The sequence below is a fragment of the Furipterus horrens genome, unplaced genomic scaffold (genome assembly GCF_987537825.1).
Source record: "Furipterus horrens unplaced genomic scaffold, mFurHor1.1.pri manual_scaffold_3, whole genome shotgun sequence".
NCBI classification, from domain to species: domain Eukaryota; kingdom Metazoa; phylum Chordata; class Mammalia; order Chiroptera; family Furipteridae; genus Furipterus; species Furipterus horrens.
In genome coordinates this window covers 148,996,036-149,013,756 of record NW_028327173.1, presented here as the reverse complement: position 1 = coordinate 149,013,756, position 17,721 = coordinate 148,996,036, and the positions used below count along the sequence as shown (strand labels likewise).

General features: G+C 37.1%; 1 protein-coding gene across 1 annotated transcript in view; it reads left to right on the top strand.

The window, feature by feature from the left end:
• ZNF106 (zinc finger protein 106) overlaps nt 1–17,721 on the top strand; it is a 57,486-nt gene that overhangs the window by 25,514 nt on the left and 14,251 nt on the right. Inside the window, exons 4-13 of the mRNA XM_090270474.1 lie at nt 2,211–2,411; nt 5,629–7,809; nt 9,012–9,639; nt 10,891–10,960; nt 12,280–12,434; nt 12,522–12,582; nt 13,049–13,384; nt 15,104–15,884; nt 16,254–16,309; nt 16,882–17,027. Of these exons, the coding sequence (XP_090126600.1) occupies nt 2,211–2,411; nt 5,629–7,809; nt 9,012–9,639; nt 10,891–10,960; nt 12,280–12,434; nt 12,522–12,582; nt 13,049–13,384; nt 15,104–15,884; nt 16,254–16,309; nt 16,882–17,027 (4,615 nt within the window). The remainder of the gene's footprint in view (nt 1–2,210; nt 2,412–5,628; nt 7,810–9,011; nt 9,640–10,890; nt 10,961–12,279; nt 12,435–12,521; nt 12,583–13,048; nt 13,385–15,103; nt 15,885–16,253; nt 16,310–16,881; nt 17,028–17,721) is intronic.

The window sequence follows — 17,721 nt, the reverse complement described above, 5'->3', positions numbered from 1 at the left end:
TTTAGAATGATGTTCTTGGTACTGCAATGTACAGGTTAGCGTTCTATATGTGTTTAGGTAGAAAAGTAGACTAAAATATTTTCCATAGTTTTAGAGTTTAAAGTCAAAAAAGTTTTCTAACCAGAAAATTCAGCTGGTTCAAATTTTTATTATAGTGTAAATTATTTGTATTCTAGGTTAATTGTAGTCTTCAGAGTCTTCTAATGCTGCATGGGGGATAGATTTATATTTTAAATTTCTTTCAGTGTTGCTATGAGAAAAAGCTTGTTTTCTGTTACAAGTTAACATTCACTTTGAATGAGCTACCATAAATTTAATTGCATGAGAGAAGCAAGCATATAGCTATCCTTGATAAAATGGAGAAAATTGAGGATTATCACCTCAATGTAGTAGAAAACTCTCTGAAAATGTATTAAAATTCCTGAAGGATTGGAAAGAACTAGAGTATTGATATCCAGGGTAATCAGGTATTGATATTTTTAGGGAACCTGGGTAGAACTCATTAAGTTGGATCTTAATGTCAAAGACCATATTGTATCCAGAGTATCTAAGGTTACAAAGTCCAAAAAAATTATAAATTTTCCCCATTTTTCTGGGGTGTTTTTCATTTTGTACAAATTAAAAAATAGTTTTTGTGTGTGTGTGTGTGTGTGTGTTTTAAAGAATTTATTTATTTTTAGAGAGAGGGGAAGGAAGGGAGAAAGAAAGGGAGAGAAACATCCGTGTGTGAGAGAAACATCAATTGATTGCCTCTTGCACTCACTCTAGCTGGTGATTGGACCTGCAACCTAGGCATGTACCCTGACTAGGAATCAATCCGGCGACCCTTTGGTTTGCAGGCTGGCACTCAGTCAACCGAGCCACACCAGCCAGAGCTATGTGTGTATTTTTTAACTTACTGGGCATATTGGACATTTTTAATTTATACTTTGTCACCCTGGACAACTGTAACCATATACTTAGCACGGTGCCTGGAATTTAGTAGTTGCTCAGTACGTTTTTTTTTTTTAATGACTGTTCAGGTGATCAGTAACTAATAAATGAAATACTCAATTTTGAATGTCTCATCTGGTTAAATAATATGGGTTCTCCATGTTTTGATAGATATTTATGAGGGGGAGATGAAGTAGTGTTATGTGTGTCTGTATTTTATTAAAGACAGTATGTCTTCTGTGTTGAAATTTTTTTAATAGACTGGCATAGGAAGTACAAAAGTATGACTAGTATAATCACAAGACGAGTGATAAGAATTAAACCAAGTTGGATTATGGAATGGATATTTCTGTCTATTCATTATACCAGTGGTCACGGTGTTCAAATTTTCTCATCAATGACCACATAGACAGCTGAACCAACCAAGGGATTTCAGGACACTAAAAAAGCAGTTAAATTATTCATCTACTATAGCCTCTTAAACCAGCCAAGGGTGAGATTTACCATTAAGTGTGTAAATAAAAGAAAAAAGTCAGTGTTCTTAACTAAGAACCTGGTTTTGCTTCTCTCTCGACTAACATTTTCTGAAACTTGAGAAAACCATTTGCCTAGCACAGCTGTTGACTTCCTACAGCTGAAATGCTTTCCATTCCCTTTAAAATAAGCCCTTCTGATGCAGAATGTAGATCACATGTGTCATTCAGACCAAAAAAAGTTTGCTGAGACTACTCAGGTCATTTGCCCTGGGTCCGGAATCTTCACATTCCAGGCAGAGCTCCAGCTGTTCGATTTAGTTACAGGGTTGGGATTGGCTATGCTGCCTGCTCTTTTCTCCACCCCTGAACTTTCACTGGGAGAAAGTTCTTGAGCCAGAGATTAAATGTAAGCGCTTTCACCAGCCTTTCTGAGTGCAGCTGGCACCATGGGTGTGCTCCAGAGCAACTTCTTGCTCTGAGCCCCCTGCCCTGCCTCCCCTTTCACCATGTTTCCTCTGGCAAGATTTTAAGTACAGCAATTCAAGAAGATTTTTCCTCCTAAATGATATTATTCTGAAGTGTATTGCCTCTTGATTGCTGGAAAAGAATCTTAAATTCATTTCAAAAGTAACTTATGAACAAACTTATTAAAAGGGATGAAAGGACCATTGAAATTGATTAGCACTAATTTCCCACTGTGCCAGAGTGTGCAGTGTCTTTCAGAGGAAACTAGAACAGACCTGGTGAGTGTGCCATGCCAGTGGGGAGAATTGAATGTCCCTCCTCTCCCTCTTTCCCTAGGGACAGTAGTCATGAGTGCCGGGTATGCGGGGTCACAGAAGTGGGTCTTTCCGCATATGCAAAACACATTTCTGGCCAGTTGCACAAAGATAATGTTGATGCCCAAGAAAGAGAAGATGATGGAAAGGGAGAGGAAGAAGAAGAAGATTATTTTGACAAGGAACTCGTTCAGTTAATAAAACAAAGGAAAGAACAAAGTCGGTGAGTAATGATTTAGATTTTTTAAAAAGCCTATCTGAAACGATAAAGTAGATAATACATTTTTCATTTCCATACTTGTCAGCCTATACAATTCAACCTTATCTTAGTTATAAAGTTTAGCTTGAAGTTGCTGTCTTATGCATAAAAGAACAATGGAATGCTTTCTTGAACTACTGTACTATCTGCTCTAAAACACTCACTGTTGTTCCTACATAAAAGCTGGCTATCGCTGTTACATATCTGAAGTTTTTACCATGTTGATAACTGTTTAGAAGTGTCTTTATTAGTTCCAAAGTTTTTGGATACTAATGAATTGTTTTTATCTGATATTCACATTTTCTAGTTGTAAGATATTAGTATATAAGCTTTATATGAACGTTTTATATAGTATTCTTATTGCATCCCTTAGGAAAAAATGTTTTGCCTAATGTGAATTAACATGGTGCATCTACTAAATTTGATTTTTCCTTTTATTAAGTGCTTTAGTAATTATTTATTGAATAAATTTATATATTTTAATTAATTAATATTTTTATAACAATAAAAAATAACAATTGCCCCCTCTCAGACTTAAGACCTTTTATAATCTTCTAAAGGACAATGGGCGAAGGTCTTGTGCTCCTTTAGCTGCTTTAAGCTGGACATGGTCATCGTCCTACCTACCCTTTTCCAGAAATCCCTAATAGGAGTGGGGTGTGGAGGGGAGGGTGGGGAAGGATCGTGCAGACTCCAGGTCAGCTGGCTGTCTCCGGACAACGGCGTGCTTGGTTTAACAGGCTGGCATCCTTGTTGTATTAGACAATCACTCAGATAATGAGATCATAGGCTTAGGCCCTCTGGTTCAGTTTTGCTTGTTTGTTCGTGTTGTTCATTAGTCTCCTGTATAAATTTGTATTTTAAATATGACATTGTCAAGATCATTTCAGCAGTATAAGTTTTCCTACTTGTACTGCATAATTTCATACCTGCTTCTATAATTCACATATTAGACTGTTTGTTATATTTTAACCTTACTAATTTGTGGTCTAAAGACTTGAATGAAGCAGAAATTTTAAGATGAGTAAATGAGAGGTAGAACCAATTATGAGTCGGAGTAATTTTGCAAGTCCTAGGACATGAGAAACATTTCAAATTCTAAAATAAAAATTTAAAGATCCTTTTTGAATACTAGTTATATCAGGTCTGCATTTTACTTTTAGTTAGAGGTTTGAATATAAAAAGAAAGTAATTTTCACTTTATATGGTAGAAGTTTTTGAACAAGTCCTTGAAGGAGACTTTCTTAGTTTTAAAATGTCAGTGGCAAGTTCTTAAATGGTTCAGTCCTTCAAATGACATTCTCAGTACTTTCAATAGAGCTGCAGTTTACTCTTATTTTAAGGTGTTGGAGCCTCTAGAAGACTAACTTCTATTTTTATTGCACTTTTGTGCCATTATTAGCTTATCTGTGTAAATGATTAAACATTAAGTCACAGGGTCAAAGAGCCTCTCAGTAAATTTTTATTGTAGTTAACTATTCTTTGAGAATTCCAGTATACTTTTTGGCGACCTATTTATAAAGTTATCTACTTATTCATGTTTTTTTCCCCCTTCATGAGGTTTTTAACTTAGATTGTTCTTTCTGGGCTGTGGGTTTAGCTGCATGCTATTGTCCTCTTGGTCTAGCCATTTCATGATGATCCAGGAATTCTACTTTGTAACCGATGTATTGCCTAATGGTCTAATTTCTGGATCACATTAGTGTAGTTGAGTTAATGATTTCCTTGGATGTGAAAAGCTGCCTACTGCTTAGAAACAAAAGATAAAAGCAATTCAGCTAATGATGGTACAGATATCCCACCAATGTATATAAAACAATTATCTCCTGTTTAGAAGTCATTGTAATTCATAATATAAATGGATGTTGGAACTTTGAGGTAAATTAACTTTTAATTTCATCTTCTGAAAATGGAAGACATTCTAATTTTTGTCCAAAATCTTACAGAAACTAAAAGCTTTTAAAGCCAATTAAAGTCAGTACTGAGTTTAAGATTTAAGTACTGAATTTAAGTTCAGAGTAGGGAACCCAACTACAGAAGCTTTGTTTTGGGATTTTCATTCTATTGAGGCCTGGTGGTTAAGAGTGTAGACTCTAGAGCCAGACTGCCGAGGCCCAAATCTCTGCCATACCACTCAGTGTGGTGTTCTGGGCAGGCAACTTAACTTCTCTAATCCTCAGTTTCCTTGGCCAAAAAGTAGGAGTAATAAGAATACTTGCTTCAGAATTGTGGAAATTAAATAAGGTTATCTATATAAATTGCTTAGCATTAAATGCCTAACAGTTCATAGGTTCTCAATAAATTTTATCTAGTATTACTGAGTTCTTTTGCACACCTACCATATGCTAAATAAGCATTGTGCTTAAACACCGTAGGAAATTTGTAGAGGAAAATAGTTTTACACATATTCTTGTGATGTTTACTTAAATTTCTTCACATTTCTCTGGGCTCCTTGTCAAAAATGGATAGTTCAAACACCTGTAGCTTTTTTATAAAACCTCTAGCACATGGAGTCCTTATAGTACTTATTGTGGTGGCCGCTTACTTGCTTTGTGCCATTTTACTCCTATTTGTGATCTTATTTTCTCAGCTAGCTTGTAAGTCCTTCAGGAATAGCAACAATGCATACAAGTTTTCATTCACCACTAACAGTTGTTGGATGCATACTTGATAAAGTGTTTATTAATAGAAGTGATTATGCATAATAAAATCTTACCATTTAAAATAGGTTAAGAAACTGGGTTTTTCAGAAAGAACCAATGACTGGAGAAGTCACAGTATTGGGAGCAGCTGAACTTAAATTGTAGTAACATGATAACCATAGCTACAAAATATAATTGTTTTAATTTTCTAAAAGCTGTACAATCTAAAAATAATTGGATGATAGATGGGAAATATTCCAGAACATGCCAAGAAAAACAGGAGCAAGAAAAGGAGCATAGTATAAATGTGCCAAATTTTTAATATTTCTGGGTTGATAGGAGAAACAAGATAATCTTTAATTGATAAATTGATAAATTGTGACTGTTTAATTATATCATTTAAATATATGAAAGCAACTACTATGAGAAATAAAAATAGATTCTATTACATATTCTAAGTAACAGGAGAGGGGGGCTGAGAGGAAGTTTGAAAATATAAGAGTCCCTTTAAATCAGTAATGGAAAACTTTTTCTTCCAGGCAAGATGCACCTTCCAATAGCAGCCAAGAAATAAACTCTGATGACAAGCGACTCCAATGGAGACGAGAAGACAGAATCCCTTACCAAGACAGAGAGAGCTACAGTCAGCCAGCATGGCATCATCGCGGACCTCCTTCACGAGACTGGAAGTGGGAGAAAGAAGGCTTTAATAATACTAGGAAAAACAGCTTTTCACATTCTTTGAGGAATAGTGGTGGACCAAGAGGGTGTTCTGGGTGGCAGAAGGGCATTGCAGGGGGCTCCTCAACTTGGTTTCATAATCACAATAATTCTGGAGGTGGTTGGCATTCAAATAATGGAACAGTAGCTTGGAATCACAATGGTGCAGGAAGGAATTCCAGCTGGCATTCTGAAGGAACAGGTGGCTTTTCCAGTTGGCATATGAACAGCAGTAACGGAAACTGGAAATCCAGTGTACGTAGTACAAATAGTTGGAATTATAGTAGCCCAGGAGACAAATTTCAACCAGGCAGAAACAGAAATTCTAACTGTCAAGTGGAAGACATGACTATGCTATGGAACAAAAAACCGAAGTCAAAAAAATACAATCAAGAGAGATATAAATGGCAGCGGCAAGAAAATGACAAAGTTGGTACAGTTGCAACATATAGAAGTCCTTCTGAAGGATTTACAAATGATAAATTTTCATCACAAAACTTATTTGACTTCAATTTTGAGCAGGTAGAAAGCCAAACCGCTAAACAGACAGACCCCATAGCTTCCAGAATTGGTGGGAAGAATGGCAATGTAGCAAGGGAAAAGCTCCGTCGCTGGACTCCTTACCCTTCACAGAAGACTATGGATTTACAATCAGGAATGAAAGAAGTCACTGGCAACAAGTCAGAAATGATAGATAAGCCCTCCTTTGATTTTGTCTTAAACACAGGCACACAAGAGTCCCAAATTGATGAAACAAATAGTTGCCCAACACTAAAAACACAAAAAGAAACACCCATTGGGTCTCTCCATCACAAAACCACTTCTGACTGCACTGCTTCCTGTGAAGTGGTGGGAGAGTGCCCTGTTACAGAAAAACCTGAACAAGCACGTAACTTAAGTAAGATGCAATCATTAAAATCCCCACTTCTTCCAATTCCAGTCACTGAATCAGCACCTCAAAAGCAAGGTTCAAAGAATCTGTCAAAAAATACCAAAGTGAATTCTCTTTTTCCTAAAGAGCATTCAAATTTCTTAAACAAATCCAAGGAGGAAGACAGTCATGATTCTTCTGGCATGGCCAAATTGCACAGTTCAAGTTCTCGTGTTTTAAAGGGGAATAAAAGTAGATTTAGCACTGAAAGGGACCCTGATGAAAACTTAAGTGATACATCACAAAAAGCCCAAGAGGTCTTACAGTTTCATGAGTCATTGCAAAATCCACTTCTTAGCATTTCTAAAAGGACCAGGAACTATGCAAAAGCAAGCAGAAATGTGGAAGAGTCTGAAAAGGGATCTTTGAAGATTGAATTTCAAGTGCGCTCACTAGAGGATGAAAGTGATGGAGAGCTATCTGACACGGAAAGGGATGGAACAAAAATTGGAACCCTGGGGTCTGCAACTACAGAAGTTTTATCCTGTAGCACTCACAATGCTGATGAGAAGGAAGGAGATGACCAAAACTTGGAAACATCTAGAAAACGATCCACTTCCCCATGTAATTCTGTAGTTCTCCAGAAAGAATCTGGGTTACAAATGACACCTGTAGCCAGCCCACACTCTGGCTTATTGCTAGACTTGAAAACCTCTCTAGAAGATGTACAGGTTGATGACTCTGTTAAATCTCATGTATCTTACGAAGCAGAAGGCTTTGAGAGTACCAGCTTGGAGGCAGAGCTTCAAAAGAGTGATATAACTCAGCCCTCAGGCCTCATCCTGCCTGAACTAAGTAAGCTTGGCTTTCCTGCCTCACTCCAAAGAGATCTCACTCGGCACATTAGTTTGAAGAGCAAAACTGGAGCACACCTTCCTGAACCAAACCTCAACAGTGCTCGCCGCATTCGCAATATTAATGGTCATCGAAAGAGTGAAACAGAGAAGGAATCCGGGCTCAAGCCAACCCTTCGGCAGATTCTAAATGCATCTCGGAGAAATGTCAACTGGGAACAGGTCATTCATCAAGTAACCAAGAAAAAGCAAGAGCTAGGCAAAGGCTTACCCAGGTATGTACCTCTTTTCGGTATCCAGTTGTCTTTCTTTTAAGCTTACCCTGTGACCCTGGTCAAGAGAAATCTTGTTACATTTAATTAAATGCTTGCAAAAAAATATGTGCTGTAGATGTCTGGTTTAAATATTAACGATTACTGCTACTCTGTAACAAATGGAATAAAGTGTTTCCTAGCAGGGAATTCAGATGAAAAAGTAGTGCACTACTTCTGAGAAATGAGATGGGGACATAGGAAAAGAAATCAGAAATCCAGCACTTTGGTTTTAGGGGCCAGAAAGTGACAGCATAAAAAAGTATGTAAATCTGTATCTTATATGTAGATCTTGAGTGGTGGCACTTGTAAATATAACTGTTCTCATTACCTTTTACTTAGCATCTATGGATAGTTACCCTTCTGTGTTTACTCTTGGCATTATATTTGTGACCACAAAATATTTTCTCAAGTACTTGTATAATATTTTGCCTAATCATCTGATGTTGAGGTACAAAACTTTCCTGAATGGTAAAGCAGCGTTCAACCTAGGTTTGCTACTTGAAAATTATTCTGCTATATTATAATTATATAGCCCTCCAGGCTTATATTTCTAGCCTTATTGAAATAACATTTATTGTGCATCCATATCCTTTCCTATAACTAGTGTTATTGAGATTATAAATATAAAGTTCTTACTATAGTGTCTGGTATTTGTGAATGCTTAACAGATGTTTTAGTTTGTTTTGTTTACTATTAAAATTACGTACTTATTGTTGGTTTTGAGCTCCATATTATATAAAACCCTCAATTTTTACTTTCAAATGTATTTTCATAGGTGTATGCTAATCTCTAGTATTAATCTCTCATTTAGACATACTTCTGTATTTGTAACCTCAGTGTTTAACAGAGTCTGGCACATTAAGTGGTGCTGCTCCAGCCTAGCTGCTGTTGCTCAGTGGGTTGAGTGTCGGCCTGTGAGCCAAGTGTCGCTGGTTCGATTCCCAGTCAGGGCACATAACTAGGTTGCCCGTCAGGTCCCTAGTTGGGGATGCGAGTGAGAGGCAACCACACAGTGATGTTTCTCTCCCTCTCTTTCTCCTTTCCCACCTCTCTAAAAATAAATAAACAAAACTAACAAATAAATAAATAATTTTTTTAAAAAGTGGTGCTGCTCCATTCTCTCACCCATGTTTGACTTATGACTTTTTTCTTTCTTTCTTAAGGTTTGGCATAGAAATGGTGCCTCTAGTACAAAATGAACAAGAGGTCTTGGATTTGGATGGGGAGCCTGATCTACCCAATCTAGGATTCCAGTGGGAAGATGTTTCCATTTCTTCATCCCCTGGCTTGGCAAGGAAGCGAAGCCTTTCTGAGAGCAGTGTGATCATGGACAGGGCTCCTTCTGTGTACAGCTTCTTCAGTGAGGAGGGTACAGGCGAAGACAATGAGCCCCCGCAGATTTTTTCACCTAGTAACTCCCTGAGGGCTGCACAGAGTCAGAAAACAACTGCGGGCCTTAAGCAGGAAGTGACACCTCTGGCTGCCTCCCTAAGAACAGGTGAAAGGGCTGAAAATGTTGCTACTCGAAGGCGACATAGTGCACAACTATCATCCGATTGTACAATATCTTTGCTGCATTTGGCAAAAGATCTGAACAGCCAGAAGAGTTCTACACCACCTTCAGAGAATCAGAATGCCCAGGAGAGTAATGGAGAAGGAAACTCTTTATCAAATGCATCCTCAGCTCTTGCAGTCTCCAGTTTTGCAGATGCAGGCACAGACAGTAGCTGTACCTCTGGTGCTGAACAAAATGACGGTCAGGGCATTAGGAAAAAGCGAAGAGCCACTGGAGTGAGTATGATTCCCTGTGCCTTTTGTAGAATATTGTATGTGGTGACTTGAATGTTACAAGAAAGATTTAATTGTTTAATTTTTCTTACATGTCTAGGGTTATAGTTCTCCCTACTCTGGAATAGAACACTTGTAAAGTTCTTACTCTTACTTTCAGATTATTCTACTGGTTTCTTTCACTGAGTAATTCTACCAAGTTAGATGTAATTGAATATGAATGTACAGTACTAGGAAAATATGAAGTCATCTCTAAAATTAATCATCAAGCCAATCAATTTTTGTATCACCTGACAAAGAGTAAGCCACATCTTCAGCTGTAACTCGATCTGTTTCCATGGTGCATTCTCTACTGCTGCTGAAGAAAGGCGTTCTAGTACTGCCTTTGGAGGGCATGGAGGCTTGTTGGATCCAGGAGTTTTAGGCTTAACACCAGGGTAGTTTCAATAGTAATAGAGGGCATCTGTATGAGCATAGTCATAGAAATATTTGTAGTCTCTTGTTACTCTCTTTTGTACTTCATTTATCCAGCCTGGCCTTTCAGAATCCACTCCTTCACTGACACCACTTCTGTTCTGGCATCTCTGTTGCCAATATTCCTTAGCCCTTTCAGGAACCCTTTCTGAAAAGAAAGCATAATGATGGTGATACAGCCTGGAATCTGGCACTGAGAAAATGGGACGTGTCCTTTAATACTGAGGCAATATAGTAGAGTGGATAAGGGTCTGGGTTGTAGACCTGGATTGGATTCAGATTTCAACTCTGCGCCCTCTTTGAGCTAGACACTGTAGTGGATATTGTTGGATAAGAGATTGTCCTATGAGAAAGTCTAATGTCTTGGAGCTTATCTCAATAGACTGGTTAGCTTTTTGTTTTAAAGATTTTATTGCTGAAATGTAAAGGAGAAACTGTGCCATGATGAAATCATATATATGTTATCACTGGCTTTGTCCGTACTTTTATCTACGTCTTGCTTTACCAAGGTTTGAAATGCTTTTCCTGTGCCCTGTGGTCTTTACCACCCCTAAAATGCTGGGAAGGTACTAGACCTTAGATTCTTTTTTTAAAATCATATACATTTATTCAACTAATATTTTAGTTCATACCATGTGCATGAGACTCCTACTACTATCCTGTTAGAGATGGTAGAAATAATGTAGAATATTGTATGACTATCTCAGAACTGATTCTTTTTTCCTCCTAGATAATAGTCATTACACATTTAATATTATTCATTTTTCTGTATTTCCTCAGGATGGATCTTCTCCTGAACTCCCAAGTCTTGAGAGAAAAAATAAAAGAAGGAAAATTAAAGGAAAGAAAGGTATAGTGCAGAATATTCTGGCAGAAAAAAATTGTTCTTTTAGCAACTCAGCCTTTTTATAAGTTGACACAGAGTATAACTTGTGGTTATCAAACACTGATTGCCCATTTATTATTATTAATTTTTTACATTTTTTGTCTTGCTTAATGGCATAGAAAAGTTTGATTTCCTGCTATATATAGTTATAGCTATAGAAGAAATACATGATGTCACGTACACCTGAAGTTAATATATATCTTGGACAAATTGAGTTCAATATAAAATCAGAAAGTCTCATTGGGCCTTATCAATGGGATGAAGAGGAAAAGGCCTTCAGTAAATTTTTGTTCATCTTGGCCACTTATAGCCGTTTCTTTTAGTCTCCATATTTGAGGCATCTTTGTTGCTTTTCTCATGTGAATTAAGGAGAGAAGTTATTAATGTGGTTCCCTGACTACTGTGCTTCTACAGTGCATGCTTTCCACTGACTCTAACCCTGTGGGAAGTGATTGGATGGGCCTTGGGTTATTGGAAATGATATGTAAGGTAGGAGTCAAGTATGACCCCAATTTCTGGCTGGGGCAACTGTGAATGATGGTATCATTTGTAGAGCTAGAAAACTCCATGAGGGGAGCAGGTTGAGAGTAGAGGAAGATGACAAGTTCCCTTTTGGATCCCTTGAGTTAAAGGACCTTAGAGACACCTAGGTTGAGATGTCAAGTTGGTAGTTGGATATGTGGGGTCTGGAGTTTAAGAAGAGGTCCTGGCATATTGAATGGAAAAGAGACAAACATAAAGATGACAAATACATACACATAATAGAGTCGTTTATTGAAAGTAACTTAAGTGTACTATTTCAAAGCTATGTCTCCTTCAGGAAGACTTCTCTAATAAAGCTAACTATGTTAACTAACAGTCTAGAAAAATATGGGTTGGGGGAAGAGTGCAGGCAGAACCAGCCTGTGGCCCTATCTAAGCAAAAGCCCTAGGTAAGTAGGGTGGTGGGTAATGAAGAAAGGGAAACGAAAACTACAACAGTTGATTTGCTTTGGACAAAGATTTCACTTGGAAGGCTACTGATGTCAATGGCTGTTAGGCAAGATGGTACCATGTGGTGGTACTTCTGAACCTTTGCAGCACCTCCATCTTATCAATCCGCAACTTTTGGTTCCTAGCTCTGACAATATCAGGCTTAACTATAATTTGATGAGTCTCTAGTACCTATTGGGGAGAAAAAAAAGGCTTATCCTAGATAACTGATGTAGTTCCATCTTCTGAAGAGCTGTATTATTAAAGAGAATCTCCAGTATTAAACCAAGGCTCATGGTTTCTTTTGACAGAACGTTCTCAGGTTGACCAGCTGCTGAATATTTCTTTAAGGGAGGAAGAACTAAGCAAATCATTGCAGTGCATGGATAACAACCTTCTGCAAGCCCGTGCAGCACTTCAGACAGCTTATGTTGAAGTTCAGAGGCTGCTTATGCTCAAACAGCAGGTAAAAGCAGATGGAACATCATTTAATGCAAATGGATCATCTCTGAAGTTGGATTTGAAAATTCATGACAAAATATTTTACTTTCAGATAACTGTGGAGATGAGTGCACTGAGGACCCATAGAATACAAATTTTACAAGGATTACAAGGTATTTGGAGAGAATGTGACAGATGGGGCCCTCTGTAGCTTGTTGCTTTTTTTTCCTCTGTAGAGGGAAATTAAAGTAGTCATTAAAAAGTCATATGATTTTGATCATGTTTCTTTGGTTTCATTCTTCTACAGAAAGCCCTGTTATACTCTGCATCCCCAAAATGCTTAGCATTTTCTGTGTTATAGAAAGAGCCTTAGGTTAGAAATCAAAAGACCTGGGTTCAAATCTTGGCTCTTTATTTATTTATCTATATGACATTGGATAGGTCACTTAAAATCTGAAAAATTAGAATATTAATGCCTGTTCTATGTCCTTGTTGTACAGATATATGACAATCTATTTTGAAAAATTATGAAGGACTTTAAATTCTCTTGTAATCTTTAAAAACACACATTGCCTAAGAAACAAGTGAATTTTCAGATAAAGTTTTTGCATTTATATATATGTATATTTTCCATTCTAGAAACATATGAACCTTCTGAACGCCCGTACCAGGTTCCCTGCAGCCTTACACGAGAACAGAGGAGCAGCAGATCTCAAACATCTGCTGACACCACGCTGCTGCCTGCTCCCTTTTTCCCACTTCTTCTGGAGTCTCCCTCTTCCCATGTGTCTCCATCACCCCCAGGAGTCCCTTTCCAAGTGACTACATCGCCTGCTTTCCAACCTCATGGCAGTGTTCCTGCTCCAGACTCATCAGTTCAGATAAAACAAGAACCTATGTCTTCTGAACAAGACGAGAATTTGAATGCCGTGCTGCAGATCTCCCCTTTGAATGTGTCCAAGGAATTACTGCAAGGTATTAATAGTATGTGAACTCTTCTCTGGTTGAAGGGCAGCCCTGTAGTAGGTCTAGGGCAATTTTATATCAGTGATGTAAAGTTATACTTGCCCATTAAACTGAAGTTATTACAATTAATTTTTCTTGAGGTTCTCTCCATTCAGGAGGATTATTTAAATACCAGTAACTTTTCCTTCATTATTTCTAATACAGAATTACTAATTTGACTTTGAATTAGCACTAAAAAGTTCCATTTATTAGGATTGGTGCAGAATTATTTAGTTTTGGGGAGGTACATGAGGTTGGTGTTCAGTAAATTTTCTAAATAAGATATATTCACTGAATTTCTCAGCACTTAACTGTCTTTATCATCTAAGGTACAAGCCAGGATTAATATAAACCTGAGAGGCCAGTGACCAGGTTGAAAGGCAGAGAGCTCTGAGGGGTTTGGAACCGTCTAACCAGAACTTGGGTGGTTTTGAGAAGTAACCAAGGTTTTTAGTCTTTTCATAAAATAACACCTAGTTACCATTTGAGAATAATTTCTGAGCAATTTAAAATCTTATCTGAAGTTTGCATAATCATAATGGTGCTATATTAATAATTAAGTAAAAAGTAAATAAACTGGCATTGTGTGATTTATTGAGCCAAAGTAAAAAGTCTGAAGAATTACTCTAGATCTGGCTACCTGTTGCAACACTCGTCTAGATATCTCTATCAAATGTATTTATCTTTTATATTGAATTTGTTATTTTTATATGGATAATATTTAGTATTTTTTTAAACTAGTAACGAAGCAGTATAGAGACTTTAAGCCAATTTTTTCAAAAATAGCTTTTATTAAATTTCTTTTTCTGATTGCAAAACTAATTCATGTTCATTGTAAATAATTGAAAAATTAAAAATCTAGATATATACTATTTCAGTATTTTCTTAAATCTTACATGTCTGCATTTATGTGTAGACTTCATACAAAGGACAAATCATAGTATGTTATAAACTGGCTATTTTCCCATAATATATCATCATTTCCCAGTGTCATAAAAATAATTCATCTAAAATATTTTATTTTTCTAAGTGCATAATATTTGAGAAGTTGTATAATAATCTGGATGTACAATAATTTATATAATCTCCTTTGAATATTTAGGTTTTTCCCCTCTTTTTAGTATTCTGTATAACAATGTTGTATGTATATTTGAGTATGTCTGATTATTTCATCAGTTTAAATTTATAGACATGAAATAAGTAAGTCAAAGAAAATAAACATTTTTAAGTCAGCTGGCTTTTTAACTACTATTATGTAGGTAAACTGGATGATGTACAGGTAAAGTGCACAGTGAAATTTAGAAGAAATAAGGGTGAATACACTTCAGCTAAGTAGTTACCTAAGTGTCTGCTAAGAAGAAAACAGTGTTCAGTATGTGGACATTTCAAACAAGAAAAAGAAAAAGATTGATAGAAACAGTTCCTGCCCACAAGTAGCTCTTACAGTACATAAGACATGTATGTTATTTGTGAAATTAATGCAAGGAAAAGTATACTAAGTGCTGTAATAGAAATTTATGTAGGTTATGGGAAGTTGAGGGGTGAAATAACAGCTTTAAAAGCCATGGTTTGGTTAACATATCATTGAAATGGCATTATTTGTTGAGATTCAATCAGCGACAAATAATTGCAGTTTATGACTATAAATAGACGTAAAAAGGTGCAATAACTTTTTTCTTGTCTATTCAGGAGAGATCAGTGACCGTCGTCCAATTTCTCCAGTCATCACTGCAACATTGTCCTTGTCAGAGCTAACAGAGAGTTTCCATGAGCCTAGCCAAGAGCTGAAGTTTTCTGTGGGACAAGGAAATACCAGAAACAGAGAAAATGCTCTCTATTCCCCATCAACTGGTCTTCCAAACATAAATAAAGAAGACGAAGAGCCAACCAAAGGCAACAGCGGGTCTGAAGCCTGTACCAATTCTTTTCCAAGATTGTCCTTTGCTTCAGAAACCCCTTTAGAGAAGGAGCCCCACTCTCCAGCTGACCAGCCTGAACAGCAAGCAGAGTCTACTCTGACCTCAGCTGAAACTAGGGGTAACAAGAAAAAGAAGAAACTTAGGAAGAAGAAAACTCTGCGCGCTGCCCGTGTTCCTGAGAACAGTGACACTGAGCAGGATGTATTTACTGCTAAACCTGTGAGGAAAGTAAAAACTGGAAAGTCAACTAAAGGAGGGAAAGTGACAACCTCCACCTGGGAAGACAGCAGAACTGGCCCAGAACAAGAGAGTGTCAGAGATGAGCCAGAGAGTGACTCCTCCCTGGAAGTCCTAGAAATTCCTAATCCTCAGTTAGAAGTAGTAGCCATTGACTCTTCTGAATCAGGAGAAGAGAAGCCCGACAGTCCATCTAAGAAGGACATTTGGAACTGCACAGAGCAAAACTCATTAGAAACTTCTCGTTCTGGTTGTGATGAAGTTAGCTCTACCAGTGAAATTGGCACTCGTTATAAGGATGGTATCCCCATAAGGTAGGGATGTTGTATTGGTTCACTCAGAACAGCTTTCACTATTCTTCTTTTCTTTAAAAAATAGAACTTTCTGTTATGACTGAGAGCTTTTCAAATAATCAAATTTATAGGAAATCATTAGGCATTGCAGATGTGGAAGACTCAAACAACTTGGCAAAATGGAGATTTTTCTTCTTTCTCATTTGTGTTGTAAATATTTTCTGTATTTTTATTTCCTTTCATATAGAAATTTCAGGTGGAAAAATGATCTTACAATCATTGCCCCTTTGACTATTGGTTAGAACAATACTTTGAGTCAGGAAAATTTAAGTTTTACTACCTATCCTGTTCACACAGATGCTAAGAAGATTTTCTTCTATTATTTTTTAGTGTGGCAGAAACTCAGACTGTGATCTCCTCCATAAAAGGATCTAAGAACTCTTCAGGTATTTAGTTGTTCCACTTTATTTAAATTAACCACAGAAAAAAAGGCTTGTAAATGTTAGACCTAGGGTGTAAGTCTACTTAAATATGCTTATAGAATAGCGGCAGGTGTTATCACCAAGAAGATTGCTTTGACCAGCAGTTTTGATATTCCTAAACCCTCAAATCCTGGCTTTTCAGTTTTTACTCTGATCTCTTTTACCTGGCTCTCTTATCTGTTTAATTAAGTAGCATCAAGGTTTCACTGGCTCCAGGAGTTTTTGCTATGAGAAGGAACTGCTTTAAGAATAATGCTTTACTCAACAAAATAATATGTGACAGATATTTGATACCTTTCAGTTACCACTCAAAAACTCATTATTTAAGTATCATTTTCTTAAGTGAAAGGCTTTCCCTGCCTTCTCTTACTATGAAATCTTCATAATGAAGATTTTAATGAAAAATGTGGTATTTTGCAAGGGGATCTAGGCTTTATGAAGAATCCAGGGACCACTGTATTATTTAATGGTTTTAATTTAGGAGTATCTTTTCAGATACAGCACATATGTGTCTGAAACATATTCTTGTTTTCTAGAAATATCTTCAGAGCCAGGAGATGATAATGAGCCCACCGAAGGGAGTTTTGAGGGGCATCAAGCTGCAGTGAATGCAATTCAGATATTTGGGAACTTACTATATACCTGTTCTGCAGATAAAACTGTGCGAGTTTATAATCTGGTGGTAAGTTGACAGAGCACTTTGAATGTTTTTGATAGTTGCAGGTCTTAGAAACTCCAACTCATAACAATGAGGGTATTTATTTGCTATCTAGAGATGGGGGGCGCTTTAGACTAACTTTAGGTACAGTTTATCCAGTTGCTCAGCTGGGTCACTAGGAACTTAATTTTATTCTCTCTCCACTTCACCTTCTTTGTATCACCTCTTCATAAAGGTAATTTTCCTCTGCTCACAACTAGATGCCAGGTACCACTGGGGTTTCTTTTCCTTCCCACCACCAAATAAGGATCCCGTGCTTTATGCCCTGAACAGTACTGGGCAGAGGAAGGTGAGATTGCAACAGTAGACTTGGGCCAGTCATGTCTCAGCCCTGGAGTTGGTGATGAGGTCAGTCGCGTAGCTGATGTATAGTAGAGAAGAGGTAAAGTAAATATTGAGGAGGTATTAGAGGAGGTGTGTTCCCTGAAAATTGATTACTTGTTCAAGTTATTAGGGAGAGTAACAGCCTTCCACTCTAAACACGTAGTATAATCTGATGCTCATTACTCTGAATTTTCATAGCATGAAGTTTTGAGTTTTGAATTTGGTATATGCCAAACTAACTGTTTATCAACTATGTCAGCCAGTAAACTTGAGGAACATTATTATCTTGTACAAACCAACACTGTGAAAGTATTTGAAATTGCTGAAGTCCTTG